The sequence below is a fragment of the Aricia agestis genome, chromosome 9, assembly GCF_905147365.1.
Source record: "Aricia agestis chromosome 9, ilAriAges1.1, whole genome shotgun sequence".
NCBI lineage: Eukaryota > Metazoa > Arthropoda > Insecta > Lepidoptera > Lycaenidae > Aricia > Aricia agestis.
The window spans coordinates 17,678,112-17,702,625 of NC_056414.1; the positions used below are offsets into that span (position 1 = coordinate 17,678,112).

The 24,514-nt window shown below is 36.5% G+C and overlaps 1 protein-coding gene across 2 annotated transcripts; it reads right to left on the reverse strand.

Annotated features, from left to right (window-relative positions):
- Positions 1–242: 242 nt before the first annotated feature.
- LOC121730331 (protein limb expression 1 homolog) lies at positions 243–17,562 on the reverse strand. Of its 2 annotated transcripts, XM_042119333.1 has the most exons (6): positions 17,451–17,562; positions 3,198–3,345; positions 3,015–3,057; positions 1,840–2,033; positions 1,005–1,131; positions 243–585 (listed from the first exon to the last, which is right to left on the reverse strand). In XM_042119333.1, the coding sequence occupies exons 1-6, from the start codon at positions 17,521–17,523 to the stop codon at positions 349–351; spliced, it is 822 nt and encodes a 273-aa protein (XP_041975267.1). In that variant the 5' UTR covers positions 17,524–17,562; the 3' UTR covers positions 243–348. The 2 variants fall into 2 exon arrangements, with proteins under 2 accessions (XP_041975267.1, XP_041975265.1); XM_042119331.1 differs by lacking the exon at positions 3,015–3,057 and having other exon boundaries at positions 3,155–3,345.
- Between the last annotated feature and the right edge of the window lie 6,952 nt (positions 17,563–24,514).

Genomic DNA, 24,514 nt, shown 5'->3' on the forward strand with positions numbered 1-24,514 from the left:
GATTCTCTAGCTAGAAGTTAATTAGAACCACAGGCTACAAAATAGTGACTGCCTAGATTAGAACATTGCGGAAAATATGTGTAGTAAAATCGCCTCCTAATGTCTCTATTAACAAACTTTACCCTGCAGAACATAAATATTAGTAATGTACTGTAATAAATGTTAGTCAAGTAATGGAACTCAGGTTGTAGTATATTAATGAAGCGTGCAGTACGAAAGGTGTCAATAAAACGCGCTCATAATAATATTGAAGCAATTATATTTCAACACTAAGGTAGGGATTACAAATAAAACACAAAAAATCTTACACTACGACTACACTTAAATAACAATTTTGCGGCGCTGAGATCACTTGTTGGGGGCGAGGCGGGCGGCCATGAGGAGGATGTCGCGCTTCTCCTTGGGGAAGCGCAGCTCGCGGGCTGCGAGCCGGGCCGCGCGGAGCTCCCGCTCGGCGTGGGCCAGCTCGCCCCGCACCACGCTCCCGCCGCCCGCCGCCGCTTCCCGCTCGCGCCCCGCCCACTCGCGCGCCATCTGCGACCGCATGTCGTCGTCCAGCGCGCGCGCCGAGTAGTGCGCCACTACCTGTTGGAATAACACCAGATGAATATAAAGACAAATGTCAAATTACCTTATGACTTACAGGAGGACTTGCCCTTTAAGAAATGAACACATAACTGTCAACCAGACAGTGAGTTGAAGATAGATACCTTAGTAAAGGTATAGAAAACGAGCTGCGACAATGCAGCGAGCACACGGCGAGTGCGTCGCGAGAGCTGACGGTGTGAGTATTATTATTGGAATCACTACTTATCGTGATCAATTGCCAATGTGGAAGAGCTGCCTAAGGCTGCGTTTTTGATCCAACTGAATCGCGTCGCTTAACGTGGTCAGGCAAATGGAGCGATTCTATTGGTTCGCAAAAACACATTATATACATAGATAAAAATGTGCTAGTCTAAAACTACTGCATAAAAGTAGATAGTCAATGTAAGTAGGATTACCTCTTGTCGTGAGCACTGCTGCTCGCGTAGCGCTCGCAGCGACCCGTTCCAGTGCAGCAGCTGGAACACTGTCATCAGCTCCTGGAACTCCAACATCGTCCGTCCTTTGTTCGCTTCCAACATGAACCTGACGAATAAAAACATTGTTTAATAAAAAAACCTTCAGACCAAAAAATATTTCTCAATCTAACGTGTCTTGTTAGGGCACTTGATCACTTGGGACACGACAGTATTAAGATAGATAATTGCACATACACACAAAACAAATATTTTGTACTGCAAAAGTCTATCTAAAGAGTGTTGTGTCTCAAGTGAGACTTTCCATTAATCGAAAAAAGTTTAAGGCCAGCCATAGGACCGTATTTTGCAGTCGAAACCGACTGCAAAATGCGGTCGCTGCACGGCGATCTGCATTTTTCGTACTTAATTTATATCCGCAATAGGGTCAGCGCAGACAGAGAGGAATAATCCTCGCGTGGTCTCGGGCATTTTCTTTAAAGCACTTGAAAATAAACTTCAAAATTATTACACTGAAGTGGTACCACTAATATATATTCTGTGACTAAAGTGCGATAAGGGATTCCCACGTATCCTCGAGGACGCGCGAGCATTTCTTGAAGGTTCAAGCATGTATGCACTTTAGATTATTAATTTTAAAGATTATTTTCAAGTGCATGCCCGAGACCACGTGAGGATTACTCCTCTCTGTCTGCGCTGACCCATACACGGAATGCTCGAGCCAGTTCTTGAGCGGTCGGTACCAAATACCAATCGGTCCCGGCTGCAACTTGCGGTCCGTCTATGGCCAATCTAAGGTTCTTCAGGATAATCGTACCTAAAAGCAGCTATCCCAGCACTCGGTTCCTGATGGTGGGAAGCGGCGTCCCCGGCGAAGGAGGCGCGCGCTTCCGCCACGGCCTTCTCGATGAAGTGGTCGGAGATGCGGCGCGACTCGTGCTCGTTGAACACGCTGTTCATCAGAGCAATCTTCGCGGCGCTTCTTCTGGCTTCGGCCTTCGTTTTACAGTTCTGAATGAAAAGAAACTTTCATGAATCATTGATACTATATGCCGAGCATAACTTAAAAGAACTGCTCGGCCAAATTGGAAAGCCGCAATAAATATTATGCGGCGCAAAACTTCAAGATCGCTTGGTGAGACTGGAAGGAAAGGCGCAATGTAATTGTTTTAAGGTCTTTTAATGGGGAGAAGAATGAGCAGGTGTGACACGGTATTGGTAAATCAGTGATCAGATCAGAGATCGCGATATATAGTATTTTTTTTAATAAAATAAGGCAAACCAGCAAGCGAGTCACCTGATGGAAATCAACTACCGTTGCCCATGGTCACTCGCAACATTAGAAGAGCTGCTGGTGCGCTGCCGGCTTCTTAAGAGGGAATATTACGCTCTCGTCTTGTAGTCAATAACGGTGACACGTTATTGGTAGATATTATGCACATGCGCCGATACCTCCTCCAGTTTCTCCGGCCGGTCTTAAAGTTTTACGCGATAGTTCGCGGTAAACGTGATTTATATAGCTAGGAAATCGTTAGGTTCGCCCACGGGTGCACGTAGGCGAGCTATATCTCGCCCAGTAGACCGTTTGTTTCGCATTAAACATCGATCCCATTTACTGGACCTTTGTTACAAACCGACTGTGTTTCGATTATACGAAGGTTAACCGCAGGAAATCCGATATACACAATAATCGAAAAGCTGACTTGTCAGGATTTGACGGAGCTTAACTCTATAAGGAGCTTTTTTATATTTAACTTTGTCTGGAAATTATGGTCGATTAAAAGAAAACGCACAGCATTTAAAGGCGAGCGCTCTCCTAAAGTTGAGACACAAAAGTGACAATGAGCATGGAGATGCGCACAAACATTATTTTGTTTTGCAATAATCTGTCTGACTGAAGTCTTTCGTGCAGTGAGGTCTCACGGCATGCGAGAGAATACTTCTCAATTAAAGTAGCTTTTAAGTAAAAAACCGTTTGAAAACCGAAGATACCTGGAAGCTGCCGAAGCAGGCTCCCCCCGGCAGCATGACGTAGTACACGTAGGGAGTATCTCGCTACAGAGTTGTTAGAGGCACGGACTCGTATATTATGAGCAGGGCGCCGTTAGGAAGAATTAATGGAAGTGCATTACCTGGAAGCTGCCGAAGCATGCTCCCCCCGGCAGCGTAACGTAGCACACGTAGGGGGGGTGTGGCGCGGGCACGGACTCGTATATGAGGAGGGCGCCGTTTCCGCCGCTACCGGCGCCGCCTCGCGCCGCCTTCACCTGCCAGAACTCCTGCAGCGCGTCCACCACGTTCACCGTCGCTAGCACTCCGTCAGCTGAAAATGAGGTTACTTAGTCATCATCATCAATACCATTGTTATACATACTACTAAACAGAGTAAGTTATACAGGTACAGTACGACTTTGACGACCTCTGTGGCTCAGTGGTGAGCGCGTTGGTAGCTCAAGCCGGGGGTCGCGGGTTCGAATCCCGCCGACGGAACAAAAAGTTTTCAATGTTCCCGGGTCTGGAACACATCCAGACCCGGGAACATTGAAAACTTTTAACTTTTAATTTAAAAATTAAATATGTGTATGATATAATAAAAATCTTAAATATATGTATAGTATATAAGTATTAAATATATTTCCGTTGTCTGGTACCGCTAACACAAGTCCTTTAGGTACTTAGCACGGGGCCAGACTGACGTGGTGTGAAGCGTCCATAGATATTATTTATTTATTTAAAAAAAAAACAGTGCACATTGTAAACCGAGGAGGTAATGTATTTTTAAATGAACCTTATTTACAACACAAGAATATAATTTTCGTACACATTAAAATATAACTTCACATAAAATATAACGTTCAAAATTATTATAATTTTGAATGGCTGATAATCAATCTCCAATCTATATACAAAATTTTATAATGCATCGCATCGCCTCCTCACCTTTGCAAAGAAAACATTGTCTGAAAATCTTGTTATTTCGATCAGAATTTGCAATTTCATTTCTGAGTTTGAAGATAGATATTATGAATCTGAAACAATATTGATGGTCCGGTCCAATCAGGCGGGATCAGCCGGCAGCCCTTCATTTGTTTGAAGGGCTCAAAGGGCGCTGTAATTGTGTTCAGTTGACACCGACAGCACAAAGGAATCTCGCTACAGAGTTATTTCAGGATACATAGTTTGTTGAAAGCTCACTTATATACGAAAAATATCTTGATTTGCAATAATTTAATAAATTGTCTTTATATTTTATGACCCAAGCTCTTTAGATTATTTGACCCAAATCATCTAAGGCGGTTTTAACAGATAGTAATTGCGAGTTTTTACGCCAGTTTTTCTTAGCCGGTTTAGGGTTAAACAGCTACAGGATATTTTTAGCATAAAATACATCCTAAAGTAAAATTTTCTAATTCTGATTAAAATCTCATTGTACTTCCAGCAGCTTATAATTGTTTTAATACGAGAGATGCTGATATGATACTATTTTTTTATTGATAAAATATGATAACCTATAATAATAACCCTTTCTGTTAGCTCTGCGTTACTAAATAAAGTGAAAACGCTTAAAGTCCATTTATTCAAACGATACTAATAGATTTTCATCCACTTAATAATTCAGAGAAATTCAAACAGTTAAAAGGAATATAATATAATTTTCACAAGGAATGAAAGCTATCTTCTCAATCAAACCAATTATAAAATTTTCATAACAGTGAATAATTGAAGATCAAACCGTGGGACTGTCGATCTACCCACGGATTTGGCTATTGTTAGCTTATTGTTATAGGTACGTAATTAATTTATGGTATAGATCTAGAAAGTCTTAATACTATTTAGACCTAAAGACTTTCAGGTATAAAGTTTATCTTATATCTTTAAACGAGCAATTCTTATATATATATATATATATATATATATATATATATATATATATATATATATATATATATGTATATATATATATATATATATATATATATATATATATATATATATATATATATATATATATATATATATATATATATATATATATATATATATATATATATATATATATATATATATATATATATATATATATAATTGGAATCTCGGAATCGGCTCCAACAATTTTCATGAAATTTAGTATATAGGGGGTTTCGGGGGCGATAAATCGATCTAGCTAGAGATCATTTTCAGAAAATGTATTTTTATTCGTGTTTTATCGATAATCGATAAACTGAAAAAATATGACTCTTCCTGACATCTATTGGCGAATAATAATACTATTTTGTTAGCAACTAATTATTTTAACGACCAGCAGATGGCGTTATTAAGAAACACGAAGTCAATGAGTGTTTGCTTATACCGAGCAAAGCTCGGTCATCCAGGTACTCAGTATTTTATGAGATTTAAAATTTGTGTTCGGCGTCTACTCTATTTTGACAAGCTAAGTATATCTACAGAATGTTTAAACTTTAAATAATAACTCAAACGCAACACTCAAGTTAGTATACAGGTTGTAACAAATCAAAGTGATAATATTTTAGGGTATATTATAGTCGAGTTACATACTATTAGTGTATGTGCCTCAAAAGTTTACTGTGAAAGTTGCAGCTCTGAAAGAGATTTTTTTTGTGATTTGTATGGGCAGGGCACTCACACACATACCCTACACACCGCTACACACCGTAATGTATAATCACTTTGTTTTGTTACACTCTGTATATTTTTTCTACAATTTCCTCTTCTAATTAAACAAATGAAGAGAATGAAAACTGACCCTTAATTTTCACTGTTTTCATTTCATCCATAGACGTCTATAATTACGCTCATAACGATCATTACGAACCGCCACTCATGAAAAGAGAGGCATAGATAGAAAACGGAAAAGTACGAAAGAGACAGAATCCAAACGCACACAAAGATATTTAAGTTTCCATGCTCAATGAAGTTATAGACATAATGTCCGTAGGGCTATAACAGCAATATCCTTGATTTCTTTTACTATTAAGTTTACGAGGTAATAGAATACTGAGTGCGACTGAAATGGTCGTGCGGACTGCGGACGCCAATAGTTACGATTATGAAACTGGCCATTGCATTTACATAAATTGTGGTATTCAAAATTATATTTTGTTTATTAAGATACTAGAAGATAATAGCGTTTTAACTTTTATCGCGCAGACACTACATTTTATTGGTTAAAAACTATCATGTTCTCTTTGGGAGTATTAGAGTTCTTATTACCTAATTTCACTTAAATCGGTCCATCAATCGGTTAAAGCGTGATGAGGTGACAGACAAATGGACTGATTATTATGGACTAGTAAAGTACGATACTAAATAATACAAAAATAAAACAAAGAATACGACATCATAATGCTAAAATATTAGGCATAAAGTTAAAGAATAATTTTCTACGATATAAGCCTTTATTTTTAACATAAATAACATAAAACGTAAAGCTTCCTATTCTTTTAAATTGCCACTTTTATTTCACCCACAAGCCATTGTTCAAACTTTGATGATGCAATTACAAAAATAATTTCTTTCGCGAAAATTGTGAAGGAAATTTTTAATTAAGTTTGGCAAGTCGGAAAAGGGCAGCGGGCTTGGGGGCAATGTTTTAGGGGAGCCCAGGATGTTAAAGTTAAATGTAAAGTCTGGTAGAGGCGTCGTAGAACTCTAGTAGGTTTATTAGTTCTGAAGACAGGAAAAAATATTATATTTGAATGGTGCTGGTGGATTTATATATTTTTTATTTGTGAAAAGTTATTTAAGTAAACATTTTTTTCTAATCATGAGCACTTGTAGAGCACTGCACACAAAAATTTCAGAAGCGTGAGTTATAATTGATTTAATTTACTTATTTTAAAAACAACCAATACAAACTTATCGATTTGATTAGTTATTTACAAAGATTTATTGAACATCTTCATATCTTAATTTCCCACTTTTTAACGCATTAATAGATAGGTAACTAACACGATATAAAATCAAATATCAGATACAGAATATGATGTAGGTATCAGATAAAACAATTTCGTTTGAGTCATCGTAAATATTCGCACATTTTTCTTTAATTTTATTACTTTATATGTTAGATTAAAACAGCATAATAATTGAGGTATGGTCTCCCCTAAATTGGGCAGGGGGCAGCGGGCAGGCGGTAAATCTCTCAACGCCATCGGAAAACGTTTACGATATCTCTTATCGGGATCTCGGCTGAAGATTCATCAAAACGGTATTCAATGTTTTAATAGCGTTGGAATCGTGAGTATGTTGTTTTGTCACACACGTTACACTGGGTATGAAATTAAAATAAAATAAAAACTGTTTTATTTCTGAATATTTGCTGCAAATACTTTCGGAACTTCCCTCGTGTTGACTGTTTACCTACCACGGGTTCGGGAACTAACCCGGCGAGAGGGACCGGCGTAAGAAACTCGCACTTTTCAGCAAAAAGTATTATTAAAAAAAATAGTTACGTTAAATTTTATAGTCATTTTTGGTTAAATAGTTTAATAGCTTTTGGTGTGAACATGCGGGAATCGAACCCACGACTTTCAAGACCAAAGCTTTTAAGTTTTTAAGCACGATACTTTTATAGGGAAATAACAATTTAAAATTTTAGGATCTACAATTTCATACCATCGGAGAAATTGATTAGAAAATAATAATAATAATATCTAAGGACGTCTCACACCACGTTAGTCTGGCCCTGAAGCCACGTGCTAAGTACCTAAAGGACTTGTGTTACGGGTGTACTAGACAACGGAAATATTTTTTTTATTATATCACACACATTTTTAATACATATCCATGACACAGGAATATTGAAAACTTTATCGTTTCATCTGCGGGATTCGGACCCGGGACCCCCGGCTAGAGCCGCCACACGTTCAAACACCCAGCCACAGAGGTTGTCAAATTATTTTGAAAATAATAATTATTGTTTAGTTCCACGATACTGCTATTAACTGAACTCTCTAACATAGTAGTTTTCAATAGCCCCGTTAGCGTCTATTAGGTTTATAGCTTTAAGGTGCAGTAACTAAATTGGATTTGAACCCTGAACCGCGGTTACGACGCACTGAGCACTTACATCAGGTGCACGTAATTCGATTGCAATTTAAGCTGTTAACTGCCTATAGCTTGATACTACTAATATATATTCTGTGCTATAGCACAACAATATACAGGGTGAATAGTTCCCTTTCGTTACTTTGCAGAATAATAAGCTATGTTTTTTTTATGGTATTTCCCTTGTCAAAAATCTCTAAATACTTTATAGAAATACTGCTGCCATTGATTTAAATATCCTTACTAATATTATTAACGCGATGTTTGTCTATCTGATACCTCCTATGCTTAAACTGCTAAAACAATTTAGATGAAATTCGGATAATATGGATATACTTTAAAAGACGTGAAGGGATAGGTATATGATAGTTTTTATAGCTGAAAAACGTACTACTGTAGTCTGTACTACTCTGTGTAAGTGTCTAAACATACTATGCCGAATTTCCGCGGCGGAAGTTCGGCTTGATTCCGCCTGCAATGTATTTTAAATTACCGATGACACACCATGCCGAAATTCCGTTATATTGTATGCGTTTGACATTGCTTTTTTTCTTCATGAAATAAGGGGGCAAACGAGCAAATGGGTCACCTGATGGAAAGCAACTTCCATCGCCCATGGACACTCGCAGCATTAGAAGAGCTGCAAGTGCGTTGCCGACCTTTTAAGAGGGAATAGGGTAATAGGGGAGGGTAGAGAAGGGAAAGGAATAGTTGAGGGTAGGGAAGGGAATAGGGTAGGGGTTAGGGGATTGGGCCTCCGGTAAACTCACTCACTCGGCGAAACACAGCGCAAGCGCTGTTTCACGCCGGTTTTCTGTGAGAACGTGGTATTTATCCGGTCTAGCCGGCCCATTCGTGCCGAAGCATGGCTCTCCCACGTATAATTTTTAAATTGCTGACGTAATCATGCCGAATTTCCGCTGTGGAAATTCGGCATAGTGTGTTTAGACATTATCTTGGGCGTAACGGAGTTACAGACGCCATTTAGTTAATAAAGCAATGATATATCTGACTGATCTTATCATTAAAGGTAAGATCAGGCTTAGAACTGTATGGATTTTGGGGGAAGATAAATTCTGTATGAAGTAAGTAAGAATGATATTAAAATCCATACGAGTTCCGGAGATGAGGCGGTCGGTAATCCGCGGGTTTCCCATTTCACGCGCCACGGCGGACCATTATTAAACCATTCATTATTCCTTGATAGCTTTAATATTTAATTTAATTAAAGTACTTATTATCGTTAAATTATTTTTGTGATCGTCCAATTTATTTGTGAATTTCGTTTTTAACCGACTCCAAAAAAAGGAGGTTTTTAATTTGAAAATTTATGCGATATTTCCAGAACTGCCCAGTATTGTGTATGTATATATGTATGTCTGTATGTTTTTATGTTTGTGTTCGCATATCTCTGGAACTACTAACTACTACTAAGTCCGATTTACGTGATTCTTTTTTTGTTGTACTAGGTATTGTTACTACGGGGTATACTGCAATATTCATCAAAATTTGTTAAGTAGTTTTACTTACAAACAATTTTTGTCGTTTTATCTTTTTAAATAAAATATTATTATCTATTGTCTTTTTCAATTCACTTCACAGTTCACTTACGTGGTGGGGTTTACAAGTGTAGCAATTCATATTCTTGATGTGGCTCACAAGTTACAACCACGTTCTGCCGAAGTTATACACTTTCAGTGTATTTGTAAGGAATAAAACTCAACTATGTCGAGGACGCAAAGGTTTTAGCGGAAGAGATAACAGACAGTCAAACACTGAAATATTTTTAAGGGGTTAAAATGTATTATATAAGATAACAACTCTTCCGACATCCGGTTTTATATTTACGAGTGCATTTTTCTTGGTTCCCGCGGGATGCGTCGATGCAACAAAAGGACGAAGAAGAGAAGCAAAACTAGGAAGAAAGAAAGATAGATAGAATTCAGGAATAAGCAAAATTGAACTTGAAATATACAGATTGAAAACCGGGTAAAAATAGAACCGAAGTCGGCGAACAAAGGCAGTATTTACAAACAAGTTCGCTATATTTAGCCTACTGACTCACCGCACCTGTGACTCCTCCGTTACTTTTATTGAAGCCTAATGGTTATTACATCGAATCAGGGTCATCTTAGTAGATGTCTCCGGCTAGGTTTGCAAAGTCGCTAATAATAATGCTCAGAAAATATATAGATCTATCTAGCTGAAAGTTTTAGACCTTTAAGGACCAGCTACTGAATTTTACACTTTTAGGGCCTGTTTCACCACTTCCTGATAAGGCTATCCACCAATTAACTTGACAGATCAAGTATGGAGAATCTGTCTAAAAAGTTGTGAATAGCCTATTAGGCACTTTATCAGAAAGTGGTGAAACAGGCCCTTAGAGCAATACGCAAAAGAGTAGCAGTTTCTATTAAGTTACATCAAAATCAGCGTGGTTCTTTTTGAACCTACTATATATCAGTTTACTACTATAAATCAGTTCCCTGTTGCACACAGTGGAGTTGTTTCACTATTCAATCTGTATCCTGTTAATTTTTATTAACAGGATATACAACATAACGTTTTGATGTTTTGCTCTACTGCTGCTGTACTGTTGTACCTATTATACCGGTTGAATAGCTTTCATATTGCTACCAGTATAGCTTCTAAATTGTAATTGATATCAGTATTTGTACCCTATTGGGAGCGAAATTCTACACTAGTGGTTCTCAAACTTCTTGGTGGCTGAACCCTTTTATGAAGTGAAATTTTTGACGGACACCCAAAAAAATATTTTGCCTTTGAATGAATTGTCTCCATGCCATGTCTGATGACACTTCTAAATACAATTTACGCATCGCTCGCGAAGGTCTTTGCGTAGCCCCAATACTCCGCGGAGCACAATCTGAGAAAGCTGGACTATACCCTGTACAGTTTACTCCCTGTAGAATTGCTTTCCTATAACTGTACCCTGTATCTTGTATAGTTGTAACTAATTGTATATAGAAAAGTTCTCTTTTAGAATACCCCGTAGTATTTATCGTATAAAATTTCACTCTGTATAAGCATCATCCTTTACAAAGCTGGTGTGAAACGGAACGGATGCTCGGTGAGATTTTCATAAAAATGCCCTTTGTGGCTGCGCTCCGACGCGGGTGCCGAATAACGCTACAAAGTATCGTTTGTTACCGCGTTTGCATCGTTATTCGTTATTCATAAAACATTTTAAAGGAATAAAAGTTTAGGATACAATGTTTTAGTGGATTTGTAGCAAGGTTAATTGTTAGTTTAGGGACTCCAGGTTTTCTTTTGTTCGCGGTCCCAGGAGGTGTCATTATGCTATTATGACCTCCCAAAAGTTTTTATTACAAAAAACCTGAGTGAGTACACTATTTTATTAACCTAATAACATAAGTCTTACGACTAAGGCGATGCCTCTTAACCTCTAATTATACCTCACAAGTTTAAATCCGACAAGTCTGTGAATGATGCTACAAATATACTCTTCATTAATTTTAAATAATAAAATGTACTGTATACATATACAGTATACACTCTAAAACATATAATATTATTGCCTCTTTCTCGCGCATTCGGGTGTAAAGTTAGAGCAATGCATGGTAGAGCTATCTCGTAGCAAATGTAAAGCGCCTGATATACACACGAATAGTTGATAACTCCAAGGCTATCTGCAGTCGTGATCCCCCTGATATTTATACCTGCGAAATGAACACGCTCTACCTATCAGTAATTTGCCGAGAATCTACTCAAGAATACGCCGATACAAAAGATCAAAGGGAGGACTTTATAGTGCATATTGCACAATAAGTCGGAGGACTTATAGAAAAGAAACAAAAATTCGTATTAAATTGTCAGATTTCAGATATTAAAATAAAAACGAAAGGAAATACTCGTTTCTTCTTCGTGAAAATTGTTAAAAATGAACTTCCTTTCAAATATTATGTTTGTATTAAAAATGTAAGACAAGTGCTCGTATTTCCATTTGTGTTTCAGAAATTAACTATTATGAGACAACATTTCGGGTGCCAATATACAAATATTTACGGACTTACAGCTGGGTATCTCGAATTCTGAGGTTCTTGCCTAATTTAAGCCTAAATTGACTGGACCATTAAGAATATTCTACACTCTACAGTTTCAATTAATGCTTATAATCGTTACATTTTGCAAATATACAAAACAATCATAACTAGGTACGTAAAGAAAAAATCTAGTAAAATAATAACTCTATAGTTATTATTTTACTAGATTTTTTCTTTACGCTTATAATTGTTACATTCTGCAAATATTTAGCTTAGAATTTAGTTCCATGTTGTATATCAAATATACAAGATGGAACTAATATAATACATAATATTATTATACTCAATATGTTGGTATCAGGCCAGCATGTAGGGCTTACATGTCAGGGCATGTTCGTACGAGCTAGCTTGTTCGATATAGTCTGAACAGCAGCAGACATGACACCGCCATGTAGTTTGTAATAATTTGTATGCTATAAATTAATATTATACAGCCGGCATGTGTACAGGTAAAGACATTTTAGGAAATCGAATATATTGAAATTCATTGCATGTAGAAATATTTCTAGGACTCGTGAAAAATCTGTCCACAACTCGTAAATATTATGTCTACGAATTGTAAGTCAGGGTTATAATTTATAAAGTAAATTGTATTTTAGTCAAGCTCATGAAAAAATATTTACTTAATCACAATCATCTTCTCACTAGAATAAAGAATAAAGTGTATTTAGGTAAGTACCTAAAGTATATATTGAATTATAAACTAACTACGAATTTCAATTAAATTATAATTTGATGTTGGTCTGAAAGTTACAATACGAAATGTAACTAGGTTAGTTACAAAACCAATATAATCAGAAGTTGAACTAAGATAACTAAACTCGCGATAACTTCTGTATCTGTTCAAGATAACTGCCTAATATCCCGAATTTGCATTTAGGTTATCACAATCGGGGCAATCAATATTAATTCTTTCGATAAAATAATTAAGATTACTCAATTATTAAGATATTACAATTCGTTTCTTGAAAAACTTCAATAGGAAATCTTTTTAAGCATTATGTGCTAGCAGCTAGGTCGTTCATAAAAATCAAATTAAGAAGAATAGCATGGAAAAAGTAATAAAGAAAATATGTTCTGGAAAAGCTACCCAAAAAAATATTAAACCACGCTTTTATTTTTTAAATTATCATTATCAGGCACAATATTTAAGTTCGGTGTGTAAAAACGTTTTCACAAGGCTCAAAAATGGGTAATTTTGGGTATTATGCTGAAAGTTATTATGAAAATAACGTACTTTATGGATTCAAGCAAAGTTGCAACGCTTATTACGACGACGAAATTCGGACAAATATTTGAGATTTAGAACAAAAATTGCTAAACAAGGATCTCGCGGGTATCTGAATCAATTGTTTTAATTTTCCCATAACTTCGGCGATGTCGGTGGTCATGGATGGCCACCAAGTCCAACACAATATAAGCGGTGGGACTTGGGTACCCTCAGTCCTCTTGCGAAGAAAAATGTGACATAACGACGCTTTAGAATTTAAGCGCTCTAATAAAAGTAAATTGAAATTCTACATGCTATATCTAACTAAATTCGCTATCGCTTTGATTAAAAGGCTAAAAATATTTTTATATTTTGCTTATGAAAATACAGACACAGCCGAAATTACCTAGAAATAATTTAAGCCTGTTTAGCATTTTGCGGCTTCAGACAGGATCAAAGGAAATATCGTCTTGAATATTTATTTAATTACATTTGTAAGTATTCCTATTAGCAATTCTAATTAAACATCAAGAGATTTAATAAAAAATATTAGTCGTTTTGAGTTTGAGCTGAGCTCTCGTTTTTTCTTTTTAAAATTGTGACTGTTCTTAGCTGTATACACTAATTGGATCATATAGGTTGCTCGTATTGAATTTCACAATAATTTATTGCAAGTTTCATTACGTATCAATAATTTTTTTCTATTGTATATAATGGTGCATTCATCACCGGGAGCATTTTTTAAAATGAAATAAGCGGGCAAACGAGCAAACGGGTCACCTGATGGAAAGCAACTTCCGTCGCCCATGGACACTCGCAGCATCAGAAGAGCTGCAGGTGCGTTACCGGCCTTTTAAGAGGGAATAGGGTAATAGGGGAGGGTAGGGATGGGAAGGGAATAGGGTAGGGGATTGGGCGAAACACAGCGTAAGCGCGGTTTCACGCCGGTTTTCTGTGAGAACGTGGCGTTTCTCCGGTCGAGCCGGCTCATTCGTGCCGAAGCATGGCTCTCCCACGCATTACATCAATGAGGGAGGAGAACCGAGCATTACAATGCGCACCTTGTAATGATACAATGTGTAATATCTTGATACAACTTGTAACATCAATCTGACATTATGGAATCAACTAGATTCAATTAATGTTACATTACACGTGAATGCTCGTTAGTATTGTAATGTAATGCTCAAAGTCGAATCTTTAATGTAACATTACACGTGTGAATGCTGGTGAGGGAGTACCTTAACATTACTTAGTTAAGAACTTATTACATCAATATAATGGTTCCTTCGAAATACGATTTTTTTGAGAATTTGAGAGGCTGAAGAAGTCATGGCTAATTTAGACATAAGACCTATCATTGATATAATACGCAATTTGGGCGGGTTTTGTCAAGCTAAACCAGACCACTATTAACGTCGATTTGACTTAACCCGACCAAACAATATAGCTCTGCTATTATATGCTATTTAATATGCCTAGGAATTTTAAATAAAACCAAATGTTATGTTAAAATATTCGCATAAAACTTTATTTTTACACCCTCGTTTTTAGATAATATCTATAAAATCAATACATAAAAGTCAGCTTGATTGATATATGTGGTGAATGAACCATAACATCATTGACGCCTAAAACTAATTTCAAAGGCAAAATAGACGCAAATTGGTTAGGCACTTTTTTCCATAAAAGGAAAAACGAGCCATAAAATAACAAATGAATTTATAAAGTGTTATTTTAGCGATCCTACTAGAAATCATGAAATAAAATACGCAAACGAAGGTAACATACAAAACAAAAGTAAAGAAACGAAATTATATCTACCTCCATATGTCACATGAATACATAATAAAGCATAGTCAGCAAGACACCTGATATATTTTCTGAAATTGTTTTCAACAGAAAAACCTTGTGTGAGTGTTACAGAATATAGTGCCGAGCACTTTAGATCATATCAAACCATATTGTAACAAATACAACCGTAGCAACGTGAGAAAACTTCATTGCTTAGAATTGCTCGTATCAAATTACTATCAAACGAGTAAGTGTTATAGACCAAGAGTCCCTGTGCACGGACCATAGGAGAAGTTTCTGAATAAGGCGTCTACTGGTGTAACTTAATAATATAAATAAAAAAATATCTTAAGTATTATTGATGACACCCAGATTCTATGAAAAAAGTTGGGACAATTTGGATTGGAAGAATGTGAATAGTGCATTTAACCGACTTTTTGTACGAAACAGCATAGTACAATAGATATTTTATTATGTATTTCTAATAATAAAATTTTAAAGACTTCGTGATATTAACGTTTTCAATTGCATCTAGCCTACAAGATTAACCTTATAAGTTGTTGGCTTAAAACTCATAAAAACTAGGACAAAGAAAAGAAAGAGTATTAACCCATCAAGCCACATATGCTCACCGGTGAGCGAGACACAATAGAATAAGTAATAACAATAGATTTTAAAAATTAAACGATGAAATTTTTCAGAAAAGGCCTGAAAATATTTATACTATATTAAATATCACAGACACAGAACAGTGTGTGGAAAAATCATATAAGGACTCATAATATATTTACAAATTATTGAAAATGCACAACACTATGTTTTTAAAACCGCGATACACTCTGCGGACTTTAAATGCAAAGTTAATCATTATAATATAAAAGTCAAAATATTACTTCTTAAAATTATGAAAATAACTTTATATTTAAAAATTGCGAACAAATCAAGTAAAATGTTAATTGTTACCTATCTGCATTCTCTTCATAATTAAAAATCTTCAGCCGTTCGGCTAATTTTCGTAAGCTTTTGCAATAAAACTAAAGGTTTCATATACGAAAACAGCTCTATTATTATTGTAGGCGTCGACCTGACTCTAATTATAGAGATCAGCTGTTGTCATACTGTGAACGACTCTACGTTTTTTGCGCACCTCCATGCTTTTTTGCTCCGTCATCATTATTCATAGCTTGTTAAACATTTTTTTGCCTGATTTTGGCGAAATTTTCCCACGATTGGCAACACATTATCTGCACGGTTTGTAATTAATTAATCCTTTTTTGTTTTCAGTTAATTTAAATACATATTTATTTTTATTTCATTTGGAAACATCTTTCATAACATAATTGTTTGAAAATAAATGATTAGTATAAGCACATTTAATTATATTAAAATCGTCAATTAAGTTATGAATATTAATTCTCTACACGTTATGTCTATGCATCTTATGAGAATGAAACTGCAACACAATAAAAGTTTAGTGTGCTCGCCTTCACTTTGAATGCATGGGAACAATTCTTGAACGTTCGAGGCACAATGAAGAAATAACCGATCGAAATACTTTTACAAGACCTAAATAAGTTAATTAAAGATTTATATCACACATTTGCATATCGATACTATTTCATACTTCGGAGATGTATGAAATAGTATCAATATGCAAATGTATTTTTAAATTATAATATGCAAAATTTCCGTAATAGAAGACTCTATTACGGACTAGTATTATAAATAGATAAGGAGGGATTAATTATTAATTAATTTAGTAGCAAGATAAGGTTTACAAACGAAGCTCCACGTAAAGAGCAAACAATTCCGAGAAACGGGCAATTACCTGCGACCATTGTTCTACGGGAACTCTCCCATGAAAGCGACTGTATTTTCTTCGCTAATAATTACCATTTTTATTATAATCAACTGTTTCAAACTGTATCCCTACTATTCAAAACCTGTACTCATTTAAACCTTATCAAAATTGTATCAACTTATGTGCTACGGTAGAACAAAGTAAACACACACGTCAAAAATCCCCAGTCCTCCGTAGCCGGCTGAGAGAAATAGTTACACGGTTCTATTTAAATCTTATTAGGATATTTGCGAGGGTTTAAGCCTTATCAAGTTGTTAAGGCGCTACAATGAAACAAAGTAAACATACACGCCGAAAACCCCCAGCTCCTAACCGGGTGAAACAAAAAGCTACACCAGTTATATCTAGAATTCGCGAGGGTCAATAACATGTGCATGCGGGTTAGTAGGGGGTATCGGTGTGTTCCTGACCTCTGTAGACGTCGTCGTAGAGGGGCGCCAGGGTATCGGGCGCGCCCCAGCGGGACGCCTCCGGGTACACCATGACTCACATGGCGCGCGTGCGCGTGCGCCGGCGACTGCGCGCGGACTGCCGCCGCCGCCGCCGCACCGGGGCTGCCAGACTCCCCAACACAGACTCCCCGGCGGAGAAGTGCTTTTTTTGCTCAACTGTAAGTACTAAGGGATACTTGAGACACGACAGTCTATTGCAATTTGGAATACAAAAACATGAAGATGAGCACGTCTGAAGCAAATGTTTTGTATTTGTCTGCCTGAAGATTTGCCCCCTAAATATAATATGAGCCCCTTCGATGGTGAAATCGAGCAGTTGCTGAAATTGATTTCATTTCGTTCGAATAATGCAATTTCACATCAGTTTCGTGACAACCCTAATAGTGTATATATTTTATGTGGGGTATTCTAATTTTATTAAAGTATTTAAGGTATTTTGAAAATCATACGAAATAAAGGTAACAATAAACTAAACGTATCAAATCATGAATTTGATTTAAGTTTCCTAAAACAAAAATTATGGTATTAAAATGTCTTCAACACATTCACAAAATCTTTTGGATTCTCAATGCTTATGTAGCACCTAATTTCCCTACAAACGCGTAAATCGTCGGAGCTGGCTACCCCGGTGTGAACCTGAGCGGCCGCCGGCCCCCCCGTGCTTCACTTTCGCACGGTCGCGAACCCGTCGCGACACTAGTTTAATTGCAACCCGCTGCAGAACCGGATTTATTGTCTCCACTCGATATCACCACTCACGGCACACATGAGCACATACAGCCTCACGGGCAACACACACGGGCACATGCGAACACGGATACAATGCACACACGGGCACATGCACACACGGACACATTGCACGGGCACACAGCAGCACACGGCGGCAGTTACTCGAATTAAACGTTGCAGTAAATCTGAAATTGTTACATATTGTCTCGTCGTTTAGCTCTTTACATCATCATCATCAGTCTGCTGCTACTTAGAATGTAACAGGTCGTATAAACATCGCTTTCAAGTGTTTCAAATTTTTATTCCTTGTACTACGTTTTTCTTAATTGCATTTTTTCTAGATAAAAGACAAACAATATATAATATATGGAGCTGAATATACAACCGTCTTCCTTTTTTAATAGTCGGTTAATAATAATAATCATAGACGGTATTGATATGACTCCTGTTTGTCGCTCGGTGTGGTCAGCTCGAGAAGTTCTCTCACCCGAGCGACCGCAGCTTCCTGTCTGGCCGGATGTGGAGGTTTTGAGGCCATTATGCCCGTCTCGTGGCTATATTTGTCTATATTTTGCATTTAAATATCTTGATTTTCCACTAAAAGTGTGCTACGAAAAAACTGCTACGCCACATACAAAAGACATCAACGCGTCATGAAAAATTTGATGTTTGATAGTAAAATAATAATATGCTTGTGCGTTGTTGATTGTGTTATTATTACTTTAATTTATTAAAATATTAAAAATAATTGCTTCGTTGACAAAATGATTGATTTTAAATAAATTATTCCTTGTTCTTGCTACTTTGCTTTTATTTAATAAACTTGGTCTTAACTTGTACCATTGAACTTGAATTATTATTATTAATACTCAGTAGATCCTACCCGTGACATTGAGGCCGTAAACCCTATTGGTACCGTACATTTGCCTGGGGCAAGAAGTAACCTAAGTCTTGGTGGTCAACTTTTATGCCTGGGCAAAATTTCATACCACGTATATTTTCGGAGCCTAGGCGAAAAAGATAAATGTTATTAGTAAGCAAACATAAATATTTTCAATAATTTAATTTTATTGTATAATGTATAGTGTAGGTATCTGCAATCAATTTGAACTTTAAAGTCTAGAATTAGTAACAGCAATCAGGCGATCTGCCCACTCGTTGGGAGTCGTCGACCTCGTGCGAGACGTACTAATGTGGACCAATTAGAATACATACATAATGAGTGCTCGTCGCCGATGTCAAATATGTATCGCCAACTTATAATAAAGTCTTAATACTATTAGAAGGATGTACAAATTTGAGGTGAAAATTATGATATTTTTTTAAACTTTTAGTAAGGCTATGTAGACTGGATGACTTCCGTCACTTTGCAGGAAAAGGAAAGGAGATAGGGACATCAAGCTATCGTTTGTCATTTCCTATCTTCCAAAGTATCTCTATACGTTTAAACGTGAAAAGGTAACAGATGGACAGATTGACTGACACTCTGTTATTAACATTTAGACTTTTGAATTTACAATATTATTATATTATATGGATTCATTTCACTAATTTCTTTACACTGTCTGGGAAAAATTAACCCCCGACCAAAAAGAGGGGTGTTATAAGCTTGACGTGTCTGTCTATGGCATCGTAGCATCCAAACAGGTGGACCGATTTTGATCTAGTTTTTTTTTTGTTTGAAAGCTGACATGATCGAGAGTGTTTTTAGCTATAGTTCATCATCATCAGCCTGCTCATTGCTAGAAAATCACGGTTTATCTGGTTCGTGATAGGCCGATTAGCAACTTGCAGTCGTTTGATGGGTTTTATATTTTGCATTCTGGTTCGTAATCGTGACACTTATGAATATGTACACATTAATAGAAAGTTGACCTGGTGCTGCAGCATCACCTGGTAATCAATAGGATACCCAACTCCTCATCAACTTAGAGCAGAGGTTTCGTGTTTGGGCTCATTTTAATTGCAACAACCAGTAAGACATAAACACTAAATATTTGTATGCTGCTGCTGCAGCATCACCTGGATTCTATAGGAGCCGAGCTCTTTTATACTATGTATTTACTCGGGCAGGCATAAGCATGTTTAAAAGTAATTTTAAGACTCTTGTTTAATTATACACGACACACGATATCTGGTAAATTCTAGCAACAGACGGATGAGTCTGGACCTAGACCCGTTAGAACATTTAGGTGTTTTTGCGATAAGCTCAAACCCGTTTGCCAAACGTTCCAGTGCTTATAATTAGCTCTAACGTTCCATATTCGAATTTGAATGTAATTATTACACTGACACTAGTATTCCTGCCCACCATTTTGTGATTTTGTTTTCATATCCTCCGTTTCTGAGGCTTTGAAGTGAAAAGTTTTTTAAATCGATGTTATCTACTTTTTGGGATTTAAATATTAAACCTGCGTAAACACGGATCATCTGTTTATCTGTTCTATATTATAATATATAGAAAAAAAAGTCAATGGCGTGATGGACTACAATTACAATTAAGTAATAATATTATTTCAATTATCCTTGGTCTGAAAAACCTATATACCAAGATAGCAAAAAAAAAAAGATATGGGCGAATAGCCCATAGACGGCATAGATATTTTACATAATAAAAAAATAAAAAAACACGGATCATGGAAAATTCGTAAGGCGGTGGGAGAATAGATCGCTGGCATAGGAGAGGAATCTCCCTCTTTCTCTACCAATCTGTCTTTCTCTGCAAATATGCCTGCCTGCACTTTCGCCGATGCTTTGTTTCATTTCCACTGCGTACCGTTGTTTTTTTTACTGGAAGTTTAAAGCTTAGGCCAAACCTACGCGAACAGGCGTCTGCGAAGCGGAGCGTCAAGGTGTCAAATGTGTTTTTAGGGTTCCGTACCTCAAAAGGAAAAAACGGAACCCTTATAGGATCACTTTGTTGTCCGTCTGTCCGTCCGTCCGTCTGTCAAGACCCTTTTTCTCAGGAACGCGTGGAGGTATGAAGCTGAAATTTATATCAATTACTCAGGTCTACTGTCCCTTGAAGCTGTGAAAAAATCAAACTTCTAAGCCAACGCAATCAAAAGATACAGCCGTTTATGCCGCAAATTTTCGACACTTGCAAGGGAATCAAAACCTACAGGGTGCTTCCCGTGAACTCAGAATCTTGAAATTTGGTACGAAGCAACGTCTTATAGCATAGATAAAGGAAAAATTACGAAAACCATAAATTTTTAGTTACATCACATAATATATTTTTTTTAATAATTTTAAACTTACTACCCATTTCCTCATAAACGCGTAGAGGTATTAAATTGAAATTCATACCAAATACTCAGGTCTATAATACCTTTAAGCTGTCGGAACCCTCGGTGCGCGAGTCCGACTCGCACTTGGCCGGTTTTTTTGTATACAAAACACACATTTGACAACTTGACGCTCCGCTTCGCAGACGCCTGTTCGCGTAGGTTTGGCCTAAGCTTAAAGTTCGTATAATGACGTTTATAGCGTTTATACCAAAATCGTTGTTAATTTGTTACCGTTTTGACATTAGCCAGTCAAAAGCGTAATGAATTGACAAATTCCTGCTACGACGACCTCTGTGCCTTAATGGTTAAGAGCTTTGTATTAGCTTCATGGTTAAGAGCGTGTGGCGGCTCAAGCCGGGGGTCGCGGGTTCGATTCCCGCCGACGAAACAAAAAGTTTTCGAAAGTTCCTGGGTCATGGATGTGTGTTAAATTAATGTATTTAAATAAAATAAAAAATCTTAAATGTATGTATAGTATTAAATATATTTCCGTTGTCTGGTACTCGTAACACAAGTCTATCAGGTACTTAGCACAGGGCCAGTCTGACGTGGTGTGAAGCGTACATAGATAATTAATAATTATTATTAAAGTATTCAAGATTCCGAGTAGTCTTGTTTTAAATGAAATCGTTACTTTATTGTTACCTAAATGAAATTTTACAATCATTTCCAAAACTATGCTGTTTTCGTAGGATATGTACAGACATCTACATAAGAATTTCTAAATTTAGAAGCTCGATGACATAGAAACGTCTCCATAAATTGTGTCCAGTGTTTACTGCCGGTGGAGGTGCAAGGCGAGGTCACACAGAGCATCAGCCATCTGGCATAGACATACAGACATAGATGTTGCCCGGAAAATCAAATTAAAAAAAAAAAAAAAAATGGTTCCAAACATAAATTACTATGATGTCAATTTTTTCTGTGACAAATGTTTCGATGCTGCTCAGACAGGTCAAACTTATAACACCTCTTTTTTCTTCAGATTACATCAGCTTTGCTAACACCTGCGTCTGAGTGCGTTTTCTGACCAACTTCCAAAAAGGAGGAGGTTTTATGTTCGGCTAAATATTTGCCGCGGTGTTAGTAAATTAATATTTAAATAAGTAGGTAAATATAGCTGGGAATTGAACTCACGAGTGTCGAGTCTTTCAACGAAGACCTTGTGGGCAAAGGACTGAAGCACTAGCCGTAGCTTTTGATATTTTGAATCACTCTTCATATATACTATTTTACTATTGTTTTAGTTTTCGAATTGAAGGTACGCTACTACAGGTTTTTTATTACTACAGGTATCAGGTATTTTTTACTACAATAACTAGTTGTTTTTTGATAATAATCATAAGCAAATAAGGAAAAACTCTGGTTGTGTATAAACATGCATAAAAACGGTGGTGTCTTATATTTCTAGAAAACACTTGATTTCATGAGATTGCTTAGTCCGGGTAATCTTATCTCTATGTCTGTGGGTTACGGCGGGTCGCGTGGTGTTTTGCGAATTTCCTCTATTATAGGAATCTTAAATTCTAGCTATTTTAGTATATATCAAGTTACACTTAATACTGTTAGGCACCTAAGTTTTATGTAATTAAAGGTGAAGAAGTATAGTGTTTTAATACTTTACAAAAAATATTAAAGTGATTAAAAAAACAACAGAAATACGGAAAACTAAACATAAGGACAAGGTATACATTTTTGCCGCCAGTCGCCACATAGAAGGAGCGGGGTATATATAACATCCTCTACTACGCCGCGCTTATAATTTACTAAACTTTCTGACACGATTTTAATATTTTAACCATCCCAAAAAGTGCACAACGTCACCAAAGATGTTTTTACTTAAAAACTGCTAATATTCGACTTATTACAGCGTTATTAATAGAACGAAGAATCTCTTTCACAATATGTAAATAATCAAGATCGTCAGAGGGATAGTTTTTCGTTAAGATCAATTATTAATGATTTGATACTTGGTTGTACAGTAAGTTGACATGTACTTGCAAAGCATTCGCATAACAATTTTAGACTTAGTACTTCGCTCGTATTGTTTCACAGTTAGTACAGGAAGCTAAGTATTTCGCACTCAGTAAACAGAGAGCAAGTTTTACTAGAACAAAAGATAATAACATCTTCTCAATACTTTAACACATACCTATTATATTGCGCCGAAACCTTATCGCACGGGAAACGTACATTTTCCGGGACAAAGGCTATTATTATACTATACGTCCTTTGTCGGTTCTCAAACGTACAATGCATACCAAATTTTATGCCAATGTACGTTATTTCGAGCATGAAAAATAGATGTTAGGCGATTGTCAGATCCATCCAATAAGGATACAACATTTAATCAAAATGTGTCCAGCCATTTCTGAAGACGTTGGCCAAAAACCACAACACCAGAATTAATTAGCGGTGTTGACATAAAGTTTGATGTAAAATGTAAATAGACTTTATCTGCTGTTTCTTAATGAATTATAAAACCCTACATCCTATGTACAGCTAATAAAAATTTTGTCAAAATCCATTAAGTAACTTTTAGTCTAAACGTGTAGCAAACACCCATCTATCCATACAATCTTGCATAATGATACAAATAGATTTTTTATATTATTAAAATAAGCTGAATTTAAAATACTTACGTTAAATTGTTAGGGTTTAAGCCGTTTTGTAAAAAATGATAGGCTACACAAAGTTTAGTCATAAACCCGATTTCAACCGCCTTCAGTATCGTCCCATTACCAGTCAAGTGGCTCTAACTTCAACTTCTATGGCCGTAAATTCATTTTATACTCATTTATAAACTGCTATAAACTGAGCGATCCCTAGATTGCGTATAAGACTATTCTAGAACCGTATTTTTAGGGCAAATGGCAAAAAACGGAACCCTTATAGATTCGTCATGTCTGTCTGTCTGTCTGTCCGTCCGTATGTCACAGCCACTTTTCTCCGAAACTATAGGAGCCATACTATTGAAAATTGGCAAGTAGATGTAGTCTGTAA

Bases quoted from the DNA above. Each gene is read 5' to 3' on its own strand.
- LOC121730331 (XM_042119333.1), bottom strand. From the start codon at position 17,523: ATGGTGTACCCGGAGGCGTCCCGCTGGGGCGCGCCCGATACCCTGGCG. The intron at 3,058-3,197 runs CTACGTTACGCT...TCCCTACGTGTA, and splicing joins CCACACCCCCCCTACGTGTG to CTACGTCATGCTGCCGGGGG. The intron at 2,034-3,014 runs GTATCTTCGGTT...CTTTTCATTCAG, and splicing joins CCTGCTTCGGCAGCTTCCAG to AACTGTAAAACGAAGGCCGA.